Here is a 20,053-nt window from a genome sequence, read left to right on the forward strand (position 1 = left end):
GGACCACATCCATCTCGGGAGTCTCTGGTTGGGGAGAGGGGGACAGAGAGCTCCAAGTTCCTCCTAGCAAAACAAGAAATAGGAGCTCTGGGCCCTGACATCCCTCTCCTTCCCCCAAGCACCTCCTGCATTGCTTCTCCTGTGGCCTGAAAGCCTCCGACACTGTCCTCTCCCCCAGGAACGACCCCTAGCAGTCAGCAGTCGCCCCACAAGCTTTCCCCGGGGGCACACGCTGGGAGTGAGACGAGGGGCAAAACCCCTGCGCAGGGCGGGGAAGGGCGTGCAGGGTGGGTCTGTGCCCAGTCTGAAGCCGAGGCTCCGTCTTTCAGAGTCCCGCCGCCGGACCATCTACGAATATCACCGCGTGGAGCTGGACACCAGCAAGATCACCAACATGTCAGCCGTGGAGTTCACCCCGCTGCCCAGTAAGTGGGACAGGCTGGCCTGGTGCCCCAGAGCGGGTTTCCCTCCCGTGGTTTCACCCAGCAACTACAACAACCTCCTGTTTACAGCCAAAGGGGGAAGCCAGGGCTGGAGGAGGCAGGTTCAGCGGGTGCTGGGTGTGCAGCTGCCACCCATCACCCGGTGGTTGGGATCCTGTGCACTGGAGCAGTGGAGGGTGGGGGGGGTGCTATCAGCCCTGCTCTGGGGTCCCCCAGCCACTGTGAGGAGGCCTGTGCGTGGCTGTCGCTGAACACACAGCCCTGGTGGGATTTCCCAGCTCAGAGACCACCTCGGCCAACAGCAAATCCCAGGCGTGTGCCAGGCTGGCTGTGCCACAGCGGGGACGGGAGCCTGGGATGCAGCAAAGCTCAGCTGGCACGGGGGGAGCTGATAAAGGAGGGATCTGTGGGCAGTTACACCTTACCCGATCTGCTCAACTGAGTGACCTGAGCGGCAGGGCCAGCCACGACATCCCTGGGAGCGATGGGCCACGACGTCCCTGGGAGCGATGGGCCACGGTCCCAAGCTGTGCTCCACGCTGCCCTGCCACCACTCTCCCTCGCGGACAGCTGAGTCGATGGCTCTTGTTGCTCACCAGTAGATCCCCTCTCGCCCCAGTTCTTTAATTCCTTATTTCCTTCACCGACAGCTCTTCCCACCTCTCCCATCGCTGAAACTCCTTCTCTTTGCTCCATAAGCTGCAGCTAATTTTGCTGGACACTGGTTCACTTCAGGTCTGTCTATAAGACATTTTCTACGCCTCCACACTCAGATGAAATTTCTTAAGGATCCTGTTAAATAGATACATTTTTAGTGTTTGGATCCAAGGACACATGCGCACGAGGGAAAGTCGTCATGCAGTCCATAAATACAGAGCGGAGAGTAAATCTGTCATGCAGATACCAAGGTTATGCATTTAAACGGTCTCCCCAGGGTATTTTATGACAATTTTAACAGCAGGCAGGGTTACTGCAAAGCAGATCATAAATAAGCATTCTGCAATAATTCTATTTTTTTCTCCTTAAGACTTTCTATTTTGTATCTCCCCAGCATTTAAGATAGCTAAGAGCAGTATCTTCAGAGGAGCCACGGAGGTAGAGAGGACTAGCCTCCACTTTTTCTTCTGGGGGTTTAATTTTTAGCCTTTTTCAGGTCAGAAGTGGATGAACTGCGTTAGCCTTGGCCTCTTCTCCAGAGGTCCCTGCTTGCTGGCTGCCTCCACGTCTGCTCGGGAGAAGTTCAGGGTGGGAGAGCGGAGGAGATCAGGACTGGAGGCCACCAGAAGAGTGTGGGCAGCCCAGGTCCAGGGCAGCTGCAGCGGGGAGTTTGGGGATCAGAGAGCCCGCGGATGGAGAAGCGATGGAGTGTGTGGGTCAGGACGGAGGAGTGCCGGGTGTCCCTGCTGGGATGAGGACGCTGCTGCCTCTCGGGGTCCTGTGCACCGGGGCAGGACGGGAACCCCTCGTGCTCTGTCTTCGTCAGCACAGCATCAGCTTTCGGCTCGGTCACCGCGGCTGGCAGGGACTCCCCAGGGGCTTGTTAAAACTGCCCGTTTCCTTGACTTTTTTTTTTTTTTTTCAGACAAGCCCTCTTGGCCATCTTTTCTAGACAGGGTGACAAGCAAATGATGGTGCTTTACAAGCAGCTAGTCCTCTCCAACGTGGAGATATTTTTGCAGAACTACTTAGTATGGACATAGCAACAGAGGGTTAAACTGTTTGTATTGCTTCGTTCCTTCTGAGAAACACCCTCCGTACAAAGAGAAATGGCATAAATCTCAGATGTGTTTTAATTCCCAGCCAGACAGAATGGGAAGACAGACGTTTACAGATGGACTGTGAGTCCAACCCTGCTAGAAAGGTGCTGCCTGGTGCTGCAGGTCCGTTGCAGAGAGAGGTCGGGTTAGAGACTCATCTGCTGATGCTCCGGTTCTACCCGGGCCACCAGCTTTCAGCAGATGCTCCCGTGTGCCCATGCAGATGCTGGCGCCTCGCTGGTACGTCTCTCCTCTCTCTTTTACAGCTTGTCTCCAGCATCAGAGCTGTGAAATGTGTGTGACCTCGGAGCTGACCTTCAACTGCAGCTGGTGTCATGTCCTGCAGAGGTAGCTGGGATGAGTTTCCTTCCCACCTCTTCTCTTGCTAATGTTTCTGTAGCTGGGAGAGCAAGTGCAACTCCAGGTCTGATGCCTGTATCAGTGGTGCTGGTTTTTTATTATTTTCTTTTTTTTTAAATTGTTTTTTTGTTGTTGTTGTTGCGTTTTGGTTTAGTTAGGGTGCTGCTCTCGGTCTCGTAGCCACGGTTAAGCAGTGATCTGATCTCCAGTTACAAGCCGTTGAAAGGAGACATTTCCCGAGGCTTGGGTTTTTGGTCTTGATGTTTCCATGCAGCAGCTGGAACAAGTTGAGACCAGAAGCAAGACTTACATTCTTGTCAGTGAGCTTAAACATGGGGGAAACTTGTCCTGACTTAGGCTGTGATTGCAGACAGAAGTGCAGGGCAGGGAGGCTGGGACAGGCTCAGGTCTGAAGGACGGCCGGGGATGCTCATCAGCCCCTCAGCTGAAGGGGACAGACCCTCTTTGTGGGGGATAAGACACAACAAGGTGCTTTTGTGGGGGTAAACGGAGGATCTGGGGGACGGGGCTGGCCCCGCTGCAGTCCCAGCCATGCAGCAGTCCTGCTCCATGCTCTCCTTCAGCTCGAGCAGCGTGATACGGAGCGTGAGAGAGTCTAATGAGATTTTGCTGAAGTATTTATTTAGAGCTAGTGGCAGGGGAGAGGACCCAATAACACAGATCCTCACAGGCGGCACGGGGACCGCCGTGCTCGGGAAATGCCCGGCTCTCCCAGGAAAGCACACGGGCTGGCCCCTTCCCCAGCTGCCTCCTGCAAGAGCTCGCCCCAGCATCACTCGCAGGGCACCTTCATTCCTCCTTTCCGTAGCCTTTCCCTCGTTACGCTCAAGACTTGCACCCTTTCCTCTCGCGCAGCAATTTCAGCGAGGTATGAGCAGAGCAGCCGGGATGAGGAAAGCTCCTGAGCCATCAGCAAAGCGACCCTATAAATCAGCGTTGATTCACTGCCTTTCGGTGGGCTGGAGAACAACCCGAGCCAGGGGAACATCATTTTTCAATGACAGTTGCTCAGCGGTGGCTTCAGATCAGAGAATATTATGTTCTCGCAGCTGAGAGATGCGTGAAACCAGATGTGGCTTTGGTAGCAAAACCAAGGCTGAGATACAGTGGCTTAGTCTGGATCTCGTTTTGGGCTGAAACTCCAGGGTTCGAGGACTTCATCATTCTGCCTATTCCAAATCCACGGTGTTTGCAAACCCCATCATGCAAAATCCAAGTCGTTGTGGCTGATGTTTGCTTTTATCACTCAGAGTAGGGTGACTTCTTGATGCGTTGGCTAGAAGCCACGCTTCCCGCGGCGGCGGCTCAGTCCCCGAGAGCTGAGGTTACAAATGGAAAGTACAAATGGCAAGCGTGGCGGAAACGGCAGGCTAGAGCAAGCCTATGGCTATCTTGTTGGCTTTCAACCAGGTTGGTTTTGCAAAGCTAACATCATCTTTTCCAAGGAAGCTGGTAGGGTGGCTTCCAGGGTTTGAACGTATATCCTGAGTCCAGCTCAGTGATTTAACCCCAGAATCCTCTCGGCTCTCTTCTGGATGGTGGAGTTTGTATTTTTGCTTTTGCTGAGCCCGTAATCGTTACAGGAACTGTACTTGCAGCAAAGATCTCAGTGACTCAGCAGGACCTGAAGTTCTTTGTGGCTTCTCCTCTTTTACTGGTTGGTAGTTGGGTAAATTAGTATGAGCTGAACCCCTGATTCATATTTTAGTATCTCCAGAGACTTCCCAAAGGTCAGAGTGCTATTTCATTCCCTCTGTTTCTGTAGAGATTTCTCTAGCTGGTGTTTTCCTGATGCAGTTTATAATTTCTTTAATGTGTTTTTCCTGTGCAGATGTTGCTGGAAAAATAAAAAAAACACCTCGTGAAGATCATGGCCTTGTCCCTGGCACAGAGTCTGGGGAATGGAAATTCAAACTCAGTCTATATATTTTTCCTATTTCTCTGCTTCTCCGTTTCTCTTGGAGAAGCCTTGTTGACCCTTTTCCTTCTCTGTGAAGAGGAACATTTGGGTCCTTCCAGCACAGCTGTACTGGAAACCCCATGTCTTTGGAGACCAACTTGTATATAATCTTTCCAGTCCTCAGATAATTTGTTTGTCCAAGTGTACACAGCGCCCACTGGGGCAGTGTTTGGGACTCTCGAGCAGCTCAGAAACCGCTAGTGATGCCCCCCCACCCCTCCGCCCCTTGAGTGAGCATTATTATTGCTGTGTCTTTGGGGAATTCTCATGCCACAGGTTAATCCTGCTTTTCCCCGCAGATGTTCCAGTGGCTTTGACCGGTACCGTGAGGAGTGGCTGTCCTACGGCTGTGGCCAGAAGGTGAGGCTGAGAAGAATCACATCTCATATGTCCTCTGCTAGGAATGATGCTGATCTGCAGAAAAAAACAGTGGCCATATCCCAGCTCAAAACATTCACGCTCGGCTCCTCTTGACCCGTGTTGTTCTGGAACAGGCCGGGTGTCCCTTTGGATGTCCCCTTCCCGTTACAGCGGGACCTCTCAGAGGATGTCTGTACCAGAGTGGTTAAAACATGGTCCATCTAATCCAGCACTTGCCTTGCTGGTGTCTTGTTTCTGTGCTGGTCGGTGCTGGATATTCAGTAAAGGTGCAGAGACCTCCATAAATTACCAAATGGTGCAATCTGAGTATACTGGGATATTTTTTTCTTCACCTTCTGAAGCATGACTCTTACTGATTTTTTTTTTTTTTTTGTCCTTGTTAGCACAATTATCTCCACATTGGATGAACTAGTTTCTTTGTCTCAGACAAAGATCAACTCGTAACGAAACATCTGTTTCTGCTTTGGGGTGGTTTTTTGTTTTGTTTTGTTTTATTTTTTATCCCCATTAAAAACTCGGCTTTGTTCCCTGTTAACCAAGAGGGCTGAGTGAGGGAAAAGGAGGTCACAGGACCTCTGTAAGGTCATCCAGTGATGCAAGAAGGTCAGACTGTAGGACCTTGCCAGATCATTGTCGTTTGTCCTCCTACAGTGGTTCCCAAACATTTCCTCCTCTTCTCCAACCTCCAGGTCACCCCCCTGCCCCGTAATTGTGGCACTTCTGGACCATGTCCCCTGCTTCCACTCCGGTGTTGGAACCCCAAGGGCTCGGCAGCCCTAAGCCTGGGAAGCGCAGGCCTCACCACTGGCTCCCCGGCACTCCTGCTGGAGGAGAGCTGGGAAATGTAGCTGTTCTCCATTTTCCTTCCAGTCAGATGAGAAGACCTGCGAGGATTTAGCAGAAGGCGACCGCTATTCAGCACCTCCCGACAGCTCTTTCTCACCGCTGGATGAGGATGTCACCACCTCCACGTCCTCGCTCTTCATTGACAGCCTCACCACAGAAGGTAGGGGCAGGGGGGGCGAGCAGCTGTGGCAGAGACACCCCATCCTCGACGCTTATCCCTGGAGAGATCTTTCCCTCCGACGCCTCGTAAAGGCAACTCATATCCGAATAAATGCAACAAGAAACCCGTCGTTGAAGCGCAGGGCAGGGGTGGGAGCAGGAGGCAGTGGAAAGGAGAAGCAGGGCCAGCCTAGGAGGTGAGACTCGGAGTGATGTGGGAAGGGGAGAGATGAAACCCACTGGTGGGAAGAGTTTTACGGTCGCATCGCAGCCTCTTTACACATTTCTGAAGGTCAATGAGCAAGCAGTTCGAGGTGGACAGACACCCCAGCATCGTAACAGGTTCATATTCTTATGGAGGGGCTCAGGCTTTTAATGTGCTTGGCCCTCAGGGCTGCCAGCGCTCTCGATAATACAGCACAGGCTTGTGATTGCCCCCTGCTCGGGAGTGGTGTTCGTTCCAGCATAGGAAAGCTCCACACAAGGACCCGAGTTTCCCTCGAGACACCCATGTTCTAAAGCTTGATAAGCCTATTAAGACAGGGCTGGCTCCTCCGATCCTAGCGGCAGGTATCACTTCAATTTTGCTGCTTAATAGTCCCTAACGCAAACTGCTAATTAGAATAAATAGAAAGGAACATTAGTAATTGTCCTTCAGCAATGGGAAGGAGTTGGGGAGGGGGGGGAACGGAGCGCCTGGCTGACAGAGTTGACTTTGAAAGGAGCAATTAAAGGAGGGGGGAGTGTAACGCCACCACTGAGATTATTTTCCAACTCATCGCCAATTCTTGGAAAAAGAACAAGAGGCTTTCTGTGACATAGTCAAGCATGAAGTTAATTTGTAATCTTGGAAGGAAACAAACAGCCAGCTGCATCAGGCAGCGAACTTTATCTGGAGAAGCGCAGCAAAGGAACAAACAGAGCAAAGGAGTGGAGCCACCCCTCTGCATCCTCCCCAGCCGGCCCAGCTCGCTGGCTCTGCTGACGGAGACGTTTGGGAACGTCTCTGACTCGCTGGTTGTGTCAGAGCCGCAGGCACCCAACGCGTCGGCCAAGGAGGACGGACTCCTGGGGGAGGATTTCAGCTGGACTCGCCAGGGTGGTGGTGTGGAGAGCACCAGGACACAAAGCCCCGTACAATATATCCTGGTTCTTCCAGAATGAGATGAAGAATGGAACTGGATTCGGGGCCCCTGTGCCAGATGTCTACAGCACAACATCCCGTTGATTATTCGGGGGGGTTTCAGCAGCATATTGCTGCAAATGCCACAGTCTGAGCGCTCACGGGGGCTCAGGGCCCGTGCAGCATTCCGTTATTGTTCTGCTTTGCACACTGAACGTATTTAGGTTTCCTCAGATGTTTGTGCTCCAGGTGCCACCTTTGTGCAAGAAGACAATTAACTATAAGCCATGTGCTTCCACCAAACTTGGAGGTTTAAAACTGTCACTGGCCACATAAATGCTGTGCAGGAGGTGTGTCCTGTCGGTGGCCCCGTTACAGGGCGATGAAAGCGGGTGGGAAGCATACAGAATATCATAGAAGTCTCCTAACTTTTTTTTTTTTTTTTTTTTTTTTTTTTTGCCTTTGTTTTCTTCTTTTAGATGATACAAAGCTCAATCAGTATGCCGGAAGCGAAGGTAAGCCCTTAATCTTCTCTCTGCCTGCTCGGATTCGTTCCAAGTGAAAACACGTTACCCTGAAATCAAATGCACTAGGGAGTTGCGATCAGTCAGCGGGGTGGACAGGTGACAGAGATTGGAGGGATGTAATCAAGATAAGACTCCTGTTGTCCTCACCCTGATTAATACCATTTCAGATAGTGAAAAGTGAGAGTCGGGACTAATCTGTTTTACCCTGATGCTGTTTGTCTACTTTTCCCACTTAGTCCTGCTGCGCAAACTAAGATGATGAATTTTCTCTTTGCATGTAATTCCCTTTCTTTGCAGTTTTTTTTTTTTCCGTAGACACAAAGTCCTTTTTTCTTTTGAATTTCCCCAGCTGCGCCAAAGAGCACTGCAAAATCCAAATATAAAAAGTCTCCTTAGCCCAGCTCTGCCTTTTTCACCTCTGTTCCCCTGAGTCCCCTCTCAGGCCGAGTCTGTTGATCACCCCAAGAGCAGGAAGCCAAACTGCCCTTACTAATTGCAGAGTGTGGGGAGGATCCAAGCCAGCTTTGCCTGCAAGACCTGTGGTCGTACGCAAACCACGAGCCCATCCCTCTTACCTGCGAGCAGCTCGTGGAGGCTACGCCGGCTAAACTGGGTGCAGGAACTGTTCCTTTGCAGGCATACGGCCTTCGAAATGCACAATCTTCCCAGTTTCAGCCAAATTGCTGAAATTGCTCCCCAAATGGCCGGTAATGTCACTGTTAATATATGCCACACACCCCCTCTGCGGCTCCGTGCAATTGCATATTCATAGCCGAGCACTGAGGGCAAGCTGGAGGGCTGTGGGTAAGACACACTGAGGACCCTGCTCAGCATATGGCTAATGGCTTTCTATCGGAGCGAGCAGCCAATATATAAAGAATATGGATTGAGGAGGGGGTTTACTGCATGGTGGTGGTTTAATCTTCTTTTAAACCAGCTACCGCCATCATCTGAAAGGGATGCTGGAGCTCAGACAACTCTCTGCTGCATCTTCCCCTCTCGTTGAGCCAGACAGCAGCAGGCTGAGTTGCTGAGTCGTACGTGCAGAGCTTGTCCTTTCTTTCAGCGAGGTCTCAGCACGGTTCAAGACTCAGGTGAATTCTTTTTCGCAGGTGTGGGAAGCAGCCTGCCTTCCAAGAAAGCAGGTGCCCCGATTCACACAGGTACTATCGTGGGGATCGTTCTGGCTGTGTTGCTCATTGCAGCTATTATCCTCGCTGGGATTTACATCAACAGCCACCCCACCTCCAACGCTGCCCTGTTCTTCATTGAGGTGAGTGGACAACCTACCCCCGGCTGTTTTTTTCCTCCTGTGCCACCAACACAAATCCCAACCTTCTAGAGGAGAGCAGGGAGCAAAGAGAAAGGGAGGGAGGAACTTGGACAGAGTTCATATCGGAGTTTCTTTTCATGGTCCTACAGTCACAGCTAATCTTCGAACCTCCAGTTGATGATGTTTTAAACTTAGGCTCTCTCCCTCCCACACTGTTTTATTTTGCTCCCTTTCACACATTGCCTTTTTTTTCCCCCATGCAACGTTAGACTTTTCCACCTGCTTGCATGAGCAGTCGACGCGCAGCCTGGTTGGAGGGCTCAGTTGGAGCTATGACATAATTGAGATCGCTGCCTTTTGAATTGCCCAGCTGGATTTTGTTGACTAAAATTGTCAGACTTTACTGATAGATGTCATGCCATCAGCTACTGTGTAAGTGGTGGTGTGAATGCTCTAAATGGAAGATTTTAATTCTCGGAAAGATAGGGGGTCCGACAATCTCCATCTGCTGTTAAAAGCCAGAAGACCGCTTGGTGTAGGATCCCGAGGCAGTCAGAAGTGGGCTGAATCCTGGCATAGGAGCCGCTGCGGAGGGAGTGAGCAACACTTAGCCCTCAGCCTTTCCTTATCACTTGCTGACTTTTTTCCTGGAGCACTTGTCTTTCCTCCATCTGTCCTGTTTGCAGAGACAGGCTTCAGAGAATTGATCTAACACAGCCTCTACCAGCTTAGTACCTGAGCACTTGGCAATGTTCGATGCATTTCTCTGCCCCCGGCTGAGAAGGGGCGATGCAGTTGTCCCTGTTTTGCAGATGGAGGGGAGACACGGAGCTGACGTGTGTGTGGTCACACGGGAAGCCCACGGCCGGCCTTGGCCGTGCAGGGCACCCTCGTTCTGAGGCTGATGTGAGATTTCACTTCAAATTTCCATTTCCTCCCCACTCCCCGTTTTAACCTTATGAGCGGGTCAGCTCAGTGAGATCGATGCATTGTCATGAACTCTTTATTAATAAAAGATAAATTAAAATAAAAAAAATCACTTCCTGCTTAAAAAAGTCAAACTTCCACAAGGACAGCATTGTTTTTGTTTCAGGACTGAGTTTCCAATTTCCCCGCGGGCTTGGCGTGAAAGGCTCTGTCACAGCTTCTGATGGGTCTTTGTTTCTGTCCACAGCGAAGGCCACATCACTGGCCTGCCATGAAATTCCGAAATCACACCAACCACGCAACGTACTCGGAGGTGGAGCCGACCAGCCAGGAGAAGGAGGGCTTTGTCGAAGCGGAACAGTGCTGAGCGCTTCTCTCCCTGCGTCTCGAACCTCCCATGTCTCAAGTGTTGGAGTCTTCTGTTATTCTATTGCAAAGTCTTTCCCCTCTTGGAAAAGAAACGGCAAGTAGAGGAAAAAGACCCAATGGAGCATTTGGAAAGAAAGAGTCAGGGTGATGTGAGGCTGGATTTGCCTGGATTCCCCACGGGACAGCCGAGCCTGCAGCCCAGCACCGAAGCCCTGGATGTGGCGGTAGAAAAAAAAACGCAAAGTTTTGGTTTGGCGTGGGGTTTTTTGTTCTGTGGTTGGGTTTTTTTTCCCCGCTGTGTGTGGCTGACCTCTTCCCTCCTCCACCAGGACTCTTAACAGGGGCAGCAAAGAGGGGACAAATCTCGGTAAGGGCAAAATACGCAGTTGCTTCAAGCAGCAGGCCCCTGGGGACAGCGAAACAGATGATTTTTGCTGCACCCTGGCTCTGCCCGCACTCAGGAAAGTCGGCTGGTTGCCTCTTCCCCTCTCCAGGGAGAGGCTGGGTGGCTGGGGGTAGGGGCTGTTGGTGGCCCAGAGAGGCAAGGTTGGCTCTCCAGGGCTCACCTCCCCTCTCCCATCCCCTCTCTCCCAGCTCCGGCCCTTTCTCCCCTCTCCCCTTCGCCTTCTTTTGGGGCAGGCGACATTTAATTTGGTCCTCATGGCTGAGAAGCCTTGAGCCTTTGTCTTTGCATCCTGCAGTCGGTCTTCCACCACCACAGCTGCAACTCCCTGCCCTCCTCTTCCTTCAAAGCAAACAGCTTCCACCCCCTGCTCTGGAGAAGGGGAGAAACCTGATCTATTTTAAGGGCAAAACCCTTCGGAGGATTCACCTTCAGGATGTTTGTGAGCCAATGGCTCTGATGCACTTTTTGGCATCTGACTAGTTTGCTAAATTACAATGACCCTTAGCCCAAAGGAGACAAGAGTGTGAAAAACATCTTAAGATTCCTTCAAAATACATCCTCGAGATGTGGCCACTAAGCCAGCAGGAACAGAGTAGGTTTTGGTGGAAGAAGAAGGGGACTGGTGAAAGCAGTGTCCTCCCACGGGCTAAATCCTGAAATAAATCCGAGCTCATTCATGGGCATTTCACATAAATAAGGTGTGAAGGCATACACGCCTTGACACCGTTGAAAATCTGAAATTCACCGTGTTAACATCGTAGTTTGTAGAGGCTACTCAAGTCAGTGGAATTTTTTTCTATTTGTTTATTTGATGACGTCCGTGATAGGCCCTGGTCTGGATTTGTACGTATATCATGATTCCAGAATCTAACCCTGACTAAGGGCTTTGAGATTCCAGAATCTGACCCTACCTAAGGGCTTTCTCAGGGTTTTCTACTCCTTCTGTGCAATCAGAATTCAAGACTAATCTGCAGAAACACTCTACCCTACTTCCACAGACACCAGCTGCAGGATTGGGCCCCAAACTGAGGAAAGCTTGTCTTAAAAAAGAGACCAAAGTCCAGTGTAATGTAAAGTTTTCTTTCCCCCACCAAAAAAAAAAAAAAAAATGTTGGTTGTATGGGGCTTCTTTTTCTTTTTTTTTTTTTTTTTAATTTTCCCTTGATCCTCAGTTATTTATTCTGATAATCATGTTTGGTGCATATTTTATCCACTGGCTGGTTCAGCTGTCACTGGTGGTGATTACTGCCAAAGGCAGGGTCTGTCTAATTAATGTTTTCCTTCTCATCTGCTGAATTTATATAGCCATTAAAGATAAATATGGATGCTTTGTGGCATTTAGACCCCAGATTATACTTTCTCATACATAGCCACTAGGGAGACTTTTGCTGCATCTTATTATGGCATAAAGGCACCAAAACGCTCGAACAGGGTAAGTCAGACTGAGCCGTGCCAAGTTGTTAAGGCTCAGACAGTCTCTCTTTAGACATATTTTGAAGATAAACTTTATTCCCAAATAAAACTTGCAACTGGAAGGTTGGTGTTTTATTTTCCCCCCCCCCCGCCCCGTTTCCCTGAAGTAGAAAGAATTCAAAGGGATGCTGTCATCTAGTTTTTGCCCAGGATCTGATCTCCTTTGAAATGGTTATGAGCTGGTAAGGAGTTTTCTCTGGATTTAACTCTTTTCAAGTAATGGCCTTGTTTTTACTGTTTTTCTGAACGTGCACACACAGTAACAGCAAGATTTTAGGTGCTCACCCCTAGAAATGCTAGGTAACATCCAAGAGTTCTGGAATGCTGAGGATTTAGATGGAAACAGACTTTAGTGTGCAGCTGAGCTGCATAAATCACTGGTGCATTACTGCAGCCAGGCTCTTAGAAGGATTCAGAAGAGGATCAGATACTCAGGTGGAGAATAACAACATCCAAGTGCCATAGCACAGAAACGGCTGAGATACGCAAGACACCTGTACTTCAGGGGAGAAGCCAAGTTCTGAGGGCCTGGAGTAAAAAGGCTTTCTTTCTTTTTTTATTTTTTTTTTCCTTTAAGGAAAGAAACAAAACAAACCAGGCTTTTCTGTAGCTGTGCACCAGATGACTGGTCTACCTTCTACTGAGGAATGTGGTTTGGGGTATTGTCGGGTAGAGCATTAACGGCTCCAATTCACCGTCTCTAAGACCTTGTGGTAGAGTAGGTTGGAGAATTTACAGCCCATAGTCATGTGCGTGCTCGGAACTGAACGTCTGGATCCAACCAGCATCTCCCGCTGCCCAGCCTGGAGAAGTTTGCTGTGTTTCAAGAAGGACTTAAAAAAAATATTCTGTCCTACCTTTCGACATGAGGTCTAGCTCTGGCCACCTGAAATACCCATCTGGGAAGCTCGTGAGTCAGGAATATTCTCTGCACGTGGCTTTGTAGCGGAAGAGGAGAGGTTGTCTATTAAATTCTGGAAAACGCAATGGTAGAGTTGCCGATGCCTAAAAACGTCTTTACCGTCAACGAGTACTGCTCAGATGTTGAAGAGGAGAGTCTGGGTGCAAGTGTAATGCTGGCTGCACCGAGCCAAACGCCTCAGGATCGACACTCCCTTCCCACCCGTGTAACTCCGACTTCAAGATGCCGGTTAATCTTGGTAGTCTCGAGTGCCGAAGCAAGAACGTGATGATGGCAACTACGGCATAAAAAGAGTTTTGATTTTGCTTTTAATTGTGTGGCTTGTCTAGCCACATCCTGAGGGTTTTTTTTTTTTCCCTCTGGATTCTGATGAACCCAGCATTGGGGCTTGCTTCACAGCAGACCACATAATGTACATGTGTATATTGACCTGTGTATTTTATAGCTATCCCACGGGCTGGGGCTGTTAGCTGTGCTCAGTCCGCTGCTCAGCTGGTTAAAAGAAGATGCAAAACACAAAACAACTGCTACGGCTCCTCATTTGTCTTTCCAAGCACCGTGCCCTGGCAGTTTGTGGCAACTGCTTGAGCGCGTCCTTCGGGCGTCGGGCAGCTGCCGGTCATCAGGCAGAAAATGGCACCACGTGTCTGCGCCTTGGCCACTCGCCCGCGTTCAGCAGTTGGGAAAACGCAGCGCAGGGTTTAGCGGAGACCCGCGAGAGGTTGGTTGGTTCTGCTCCTGTGAAAGTTGGGGGTTAACCCACACCCCACACACCCCATTTTTGACATCAGTGGGAGCAGGACCCAGATCAAAAAATATTCTCTTAATAACTAAAGGCCTACTTTCCACATACTTGAATTTACAGCACAGTCGGACTATTTTGAGGGACTAAAGGCACTTTAACTGTCTTTTAATGCAATGTATTTACTATGGATTATCTGCATGGAACACAGTCTTAATATTAAAAAAAAAAATATCTTCCTTTTGGACTGCTTTGTTTTCAAAATAAAACATGCAAAGGATTATTGGTCATGTCATGTGATCTTCTAAGCAGGATGGGAATTATTTTCATCTTGTATTCTTTCAACTGATGTAAGAATACAAGGATTTTTTTTTTAAGACATCCTTTTCTGTCTGAGTAATAACACATCATTATCAGGAGGTGTTCCCAGGACATCTCTAGGATAAAAACTAATGTAATTGAGGTTTGAATCAAGACTGTAATTTTCTTCTCATTTTATTCTGCTCAGCTTATTTAGATTTTTTTTTTTTTTAGCTTGAACAATGAAGTTTGCTTGGCCCATTTGACTTTTTGACAGTAGTCAGGTTAAGTGTTTTGATCTCTGCATTAGCCCCAAATTATTTCAGAAATGTAAATCACTTTAAAGGTCATTATCTGCGACCTCTGGGTAGCACCTCCACGCGCATCGCTATTGTATGTTAAAAGCATGAACAAATTGGCATGATGCAGTAACTGAAAGGAGATGAACTGTAGGAAAAGGCCCATCTTGCAATTAACTACGGATATCAATAGATTGAATCCCGGGGGAGCTTTGATAGCACCGCTTCCATGCGTGTTACACCTCGAGCAGCTGATAAGGCCAGAGCCAGAACAAGGACCCACAGCCCTTTCCACACGCTTACCCTGCCAGCTGCTGCACCACACAAAACACCCACAGCAGCACAGAAATCGGAGCAATGCTGTCCCGCTTCACATCCCCTGCGAGAGGTCAGCCCGAGACACGCCGGGGATGTCTGCAGAGGCGGGACGGAGCTGAGGTACTGGGTTGTGGGCCAGGAGTTGGAAGTCTCTGATGACATCTCCTGGTATCTCAGTTGCTCGTCTGTAATAATGTGAACAACGACACCGGGTTTTGCCTGTGGCTGGATAAATTGTAAACTCCCCAGCCCGGGGGCTCTTTTCTAGCATGTTCCTATACTGTTCTGGGCCTTGATTCTGCTCGAGGAGCTAAATGAACAATTTTCTAAGCGTAACTTTGTCCCTGCTGCTCTTCCGAAGTGAACGTCAGCATTTTTTTTTTATCCCTCCTTTCAGTGGCTATGACCATGATGCAATACTGGAAAAAGAAATAATATATCAGCTTCTTCTCATTTTCCCTTTGACCTTCCCAAGCCCCTCACACCCTGTTCATCCCTTCTTCCCCAAGAGCCTTTTCCAAGTTGGGAGAAACCAGAGAAATTAATTTAAACATGATCAAAGAATTCTACTCTCCCAATGCCTTGTTCTATTTCTCTGAGCAGAAATGCAGCAGATATATAATTGGAATATATTCATTCTATTTTTATATATATATATATATATATATATATATATATATATATATATATATACACAGACACACACAAGCAAATAGTTTATAATATGCAAAAATGTCAGCTCTCCTGAACAAATCATTGTCATACTAGACAACATCCTAGAACAAGGGGGGGGAAAAAGACTTTAACCATTATGCAAATAAATGAGGGTTTATACCCTGGAAATGCAACTGCAACCTCAGGTATGACAGCATGCCGAACCATAATTAATAGCACTGAAAGCAAGTAGGGAGCAGATTGCTACAAAAGGGCCTGTGGGTGGTGGAATAAAATCTCAAATAGATGCACAGCTCCGAATCTGCGTTTTACAAGTGCTGTGGAATTAAGCTTTGGTTACAACTGGGAGCAGGGAATTAGGGCTCCTGAAGTCCTTGCCTGGTTGTATATTAAATGTCTTTTTGCTTTGGGTTGCCTCACCTAGAAAGGAAGGCTGGGAATCATTTCCTTTCTCACAAACAAATAGTAAATTTGCTAATATTTGTAAGATACTGACAGGTGCTCGGGGGAAAGGTGTTTTCCAGGTGGTGTGTGGAATTACTTGCTAAGGTGATTGCAAACATCACACACGTATCATCTCCGAAGCTGTTTTTTGGGGGTTTTTTTAAATCTCTTACACTCACTAAAAGAATTTAGAAATCTTCTCGAGTCAGCTTTAGAGAGGAGGAAGGGGTGCTGCTGTAGGCAACCTGTCTGACTGGAATACATAAAGCTCACACTCACCACAGCTGGGGTGGGGGGGCAGCAGCACTCACCCAACGTGGGGCTCAGACAAACCCCGGATTGAAGGTTTGAAGGAAGCCATGAAGCCAATTATCACGCCGGGTTTGTTATTATCTTTGTGAGACAATTTTATTAGTTTGCATAAAATACATTTCTGGCCCATTGGGTGTGAGAAACAGATTTTTTTGTTGTTGCGTTCAGCAAAGGGAAATGTGTTTTCACACCCAGAAGCACACCCTTCTCTCTCTGATGCACCAGCTATTTGCTTTGCTCGTCCATCTCTCTGCCCTCCCATCTCCAGGGCCCCACGACGGGGCAAACCGCTGCCGTAAACACCTGCAGGATCTGTGGGTGACCCTGCCGGGTGCTTGCCAGGACAAAATTCAACTGGCGCCCGCAGCGAGGGCCATCGGTATTTCAGGGAGGTAGTTCCCCAGAAAACTTAAGAGTGCGACTCTTTTCATCCCGTAATCAGACTGAATTACAAAATTACTGATCCGAAGGCCATGCTAAAATTGCAGCGGTGATGCAGCCCCCCCCCCGTTGGCAGTCCCCTGCAGATGTACTCTCCCCCCTGCGCGCCGGCACGCTCCTGCCAGCCGGTTTTCCAACGGCTCAAGCGATGTTCCTGCCACCACAAATTACTATCTTAAGCTCTGCACCGCTCTCTCAAATGGCAGATAGGGAAAGATTAGAGGGTGGCATCCTGTAGTGTGATAATTATCAGCACAGCTCCCAAAAAAAAAGGCTCAACTAACAGGCTGGATCTAAGGAAGCAGAAAACACCTGCACATTTCCATTCAGCTATCACGAGAGGATCTCTGCAATAACCTTCATCTCCTCCCACAACTTTCTCATTACAAAAGGATGAGGAAGAACTTGTGAACTCAATTCTCGTACTGAAAATTTTCCAAAGGCTGGGTTTATTTTTCTTATCTTTTCCTTTTTTTGCACAACAAATCCTGATTGTTTAGCAACCCGGTCAGAGCAGGCAGCAAGTTTCGCAGGAAAACTGAGCTAAATTTTGCTGGTCCCCTCCTCAATTTGAACATAAAGTTATAAAAATTGATGTGCGGCTTTGTTACATTTTTTAAAACCTGACAAAATCTTCAGCATCTGCTGGCAGGATGCCTATAAAACCCTTTTCCTCCGCACAAAATACGTAACTCATAAAATTTCAGGATTGCTGTGATAAAGAAAAAAGAAAGCTTCTTATATTTGTTTTCTTTCTTTCTTTCTTTTTTTTTTTTTAATCTTTTTTTTTTAAGTACTGGAAAGACCGGGTTTGCTATTCTTTTAAGAATAATAGCAGATTTCATGCTCTGTGACAACCTGCATGCAGGTACTGGCTTCCTGGTACCTGCTCTTGAAGGTTATTTCCATGACTCTGCTGTGCTGCAGAAGGATTTTTAACTCTGCCAACCTACAGACCTCCAAAATAATAAGAAAACCCAGGGTGAGAATTTGTGAACTCCTTCACCCTTCCTAGCTGACGGAGGTGGGGATAACTCGACGTGCCTGACTGTCCACAGAGGAACAAAGCTCTGTGAGAGCTCTGGCTGTTGGCAAAGCGGGCAGGTGATGCCTGGAGGTGTCTGACAGCAACAGCGATGCATGAGGCTGCACGTGCATCTCCAAGAAACAGCCTGTGCCACGAGCTTTGGCCCTGGGAACACGGGACAACTCAACATGCAGCAGTGAAGAGCCAGACAGAGCTTGAAGCAACCATCAGGTTAATTTCTTTAACATTTATGCTGTCCCTTGTTACTGCACTTTCTTGATATTTCCACACCTCTATTGCAAGCCAAATTATTTTCCCTCCCCAGACAGGACAGCCGCCTGGGCTTCTGTGGACTTGCTCTGTAACTTCGAAGAGAATTTGCATCCCTACGGGAACAAGTTTTTTCTTGGTGTTTCTTCAAAGGAATAATCGGGCCTACCAATATGCTCAGCCTGAGAAAACTGATAAGATCATAAAACAGAGTGGTATTGGCTGCAATAACTTCCTATCTGTTATGAAGCTTCCCATGGCTCAAACGGGTAATTATCTCCATGTTGTGCTGACAGGTTCCCATCTGCTTAGGGCTGAACATTGCATCTTAAAAAGAAGCAGAAAGGAAGAGCACCAGTTACACTCTGACAGGTTTGCTCAGCTCTACAGAAAACCAGAGGAACTTGATTTGAGATGCTAATGAATTCTTAGTAATCCACTTCTTTTTTTGTGCTGGTCTCTATTTCTCTCCAAAACTGGAAGATGGAGAAAAGCTGAAGATAGGAAAAATATAAGGACTATTTATAAGGAAGGAGCAGACTGGAAAATCTAGAGGCCAGATCCTCAGCTAGATTTGACAAGTGCAGAGGAACAACTCTGATGCAAGGTAAACCTTTAATATCTGATGAAGGATCAACAACATACACAGGGCACAAACCTGCACCACCTTTGCATCCACCTCATCCATCCACTGCCTTCCCTCTTTCAGTTCTACATTTTCTCCATCCAAACATTTAGTGCCATCGTATGAGGCAGGAAGCCAGAGCTGGGACTTTGGATGCTGCCTCCGGTACTTTCCAAACAACCTTGAAGAAGTCCCTCAGCTCCTCCTGCTTCAGCATCATTTAGATAAGGAGTACCTCCTCCACAGGGCACGTTACGCAGCTCTGTGATTTAATGCACGCAAAGTGCTTTAAGATCCTTGGTTGACAGGCACGGTAGAAGGACAGAGCATTGCTAATTTATCTCAGTCACCATCACTGTCCAAAATGAGGTAGAAGATGCAAGGAGAAAATGGCAAGTCCTGGCGTTACATCTGCTTCTGCCTCACACGCCCCAAACCAAGTCACTTATGATGCTAACAGGAACAAGGACATCTGGAAATTCTGGGGGTTAGTGAAGACCCTGCCGTGGTTTTCTGCAGTCCTAAGTTTCAACAGGATGCCACTTGGGTTTGATATTGCAGTGAGAACACGGATGATGCAGCATCACAGAACTGCAGTGAGCATCAGAGCAGCCAGGCCATGTATTAACCTCAGTCCTTCAGTGCACGGAATGTATCAAATAATTACCTCTTATTTTTTCTCTGTTTACCTATTTTTTTGTTAAATTTTCCATTATCTTTTTTTTTTTCTTTTCCCTTTTAATTCCTCCAGCTGCGTCTCATCCGTACCGCTTCACAGTTCCACAAGCAAAATAACAATAAAATTGGGCTTTGTGTTATCAAAATTCCGATCAGCTCCTCAGCAGATGAAACCATTTCCGAGGTCTGGGATGCTGGATGTATACATTCCTGCCCTTCCTAGCCCTGTGCCATACATCAGCCCTTCCACACTCTGCCGGCGGTCCTTCAGTAGAAATACCAGCCAAGGGGGGCATGGAGATTTTATCCCGAGAATTCATTAAGCAGGATGACACAAAACAATGCCTCAATTCGCTCCATCTCCTCGCACAAGGCAGAGCAGAGCCTGTGCTGGATGAGTCAACGATTCCCCACTAATTGTGTACTTTTATCATTTTGTAACAAGCCTTAAACTGCTTTCTGCAAGTATAAGTGAAAGGCTGTATCTAAGCGCCTTAATAACATTTCAGAGTTTCAATGAACCCTCGAGAGAGAATAAACATTTGGCAAATGAGGAAAAATTTGATTTAAACAGGGTAAGTACCGCAGAAATTTTACTGCCTAAGACTGCATACGAAGTGACACAAAACTTGGAAGCGTTACGTCTTTCTTCTGCAGTTTTATATTACTATTATTTCCATTTTGTAATGTTTACAGCACGCTAGATGCTGTTCTTATTAGTGCTGGTCCTAGTGGTGCAATTTTTCCAGTATTGTCTTTTGCCTCCCACATTTGGTGTTTTCTTTTAATGCCCCAGAACAATTCAGGAAACCACAGAAGAATCCCAGGCTTTCTGCCTGTTGCTCAATAGTTTTCTAGTTATTTACATCTAGCCCTTGTGGTGAGAGGGAATATCTGAGGACAGGAAGAATGCATTTTCTAAAGAAAAGGAAAAACACCTTAAGTAATATATGAGGCCAGTTTGGGGAGGCTGAA

General features: G+C 47.9%; 1 protein-coding gene across 1 annotated transcript in view; it reads left to right on the forward strand.

Moving 5' to 3' along the window:
• The window catches only part of PLXDC1 (plexin domain containing 1), a 37,141-nt gene extending 25,445 nt beyond the window's left edge, over positions 1-11,696 (forward strand). Inside the window, exons 2-8 of the mRNA XM_026864601.1 lie at positions 179-425; positions 2,467-2,548; positions 4,841-4,901; positions 5,793-5,928; positions 7,530-7,565; positions 8,690-8,850; positions 10,025-11,696. Coding sequence (XP_026720402.1) covers positions 179-425; positions 2,467-2,548; positions 4,841-4,901; positions 5,793-5,928; positions 7,530-7,565; positions 8,690-8,850; positions 10,025-10,144 — 843 coding nt within the window. The 3' untranslated portion in view covers positions 10,145-11,696. The remainder of the gene's footprint in view (positions 1-178; positions 426-2,466; positions 2,549-4,840; positions 4,902-5,792; positions 5,929-7,529; positions 7,566-8,689; positions 8,851-10,024) is intronic.
• The last annotated feature ends 8,357 nt before the right edge of the window (positions 11,697-20,053 follow it).

Source organism: Athene cunicularia, assembly GCF_003259725.1.
Source record: "Athene cunicularia isolate RWA chromosome 27 unlocalized genomic scaffold, athCun1 chr27_part1, whole genome shotgun sequence".
Classification (NCBI taxonomy): Eukaryota; Metazoa; Chordata; class Aves; order Strigiformes; family Strigidae; genus Athene; species Athene cunicularia.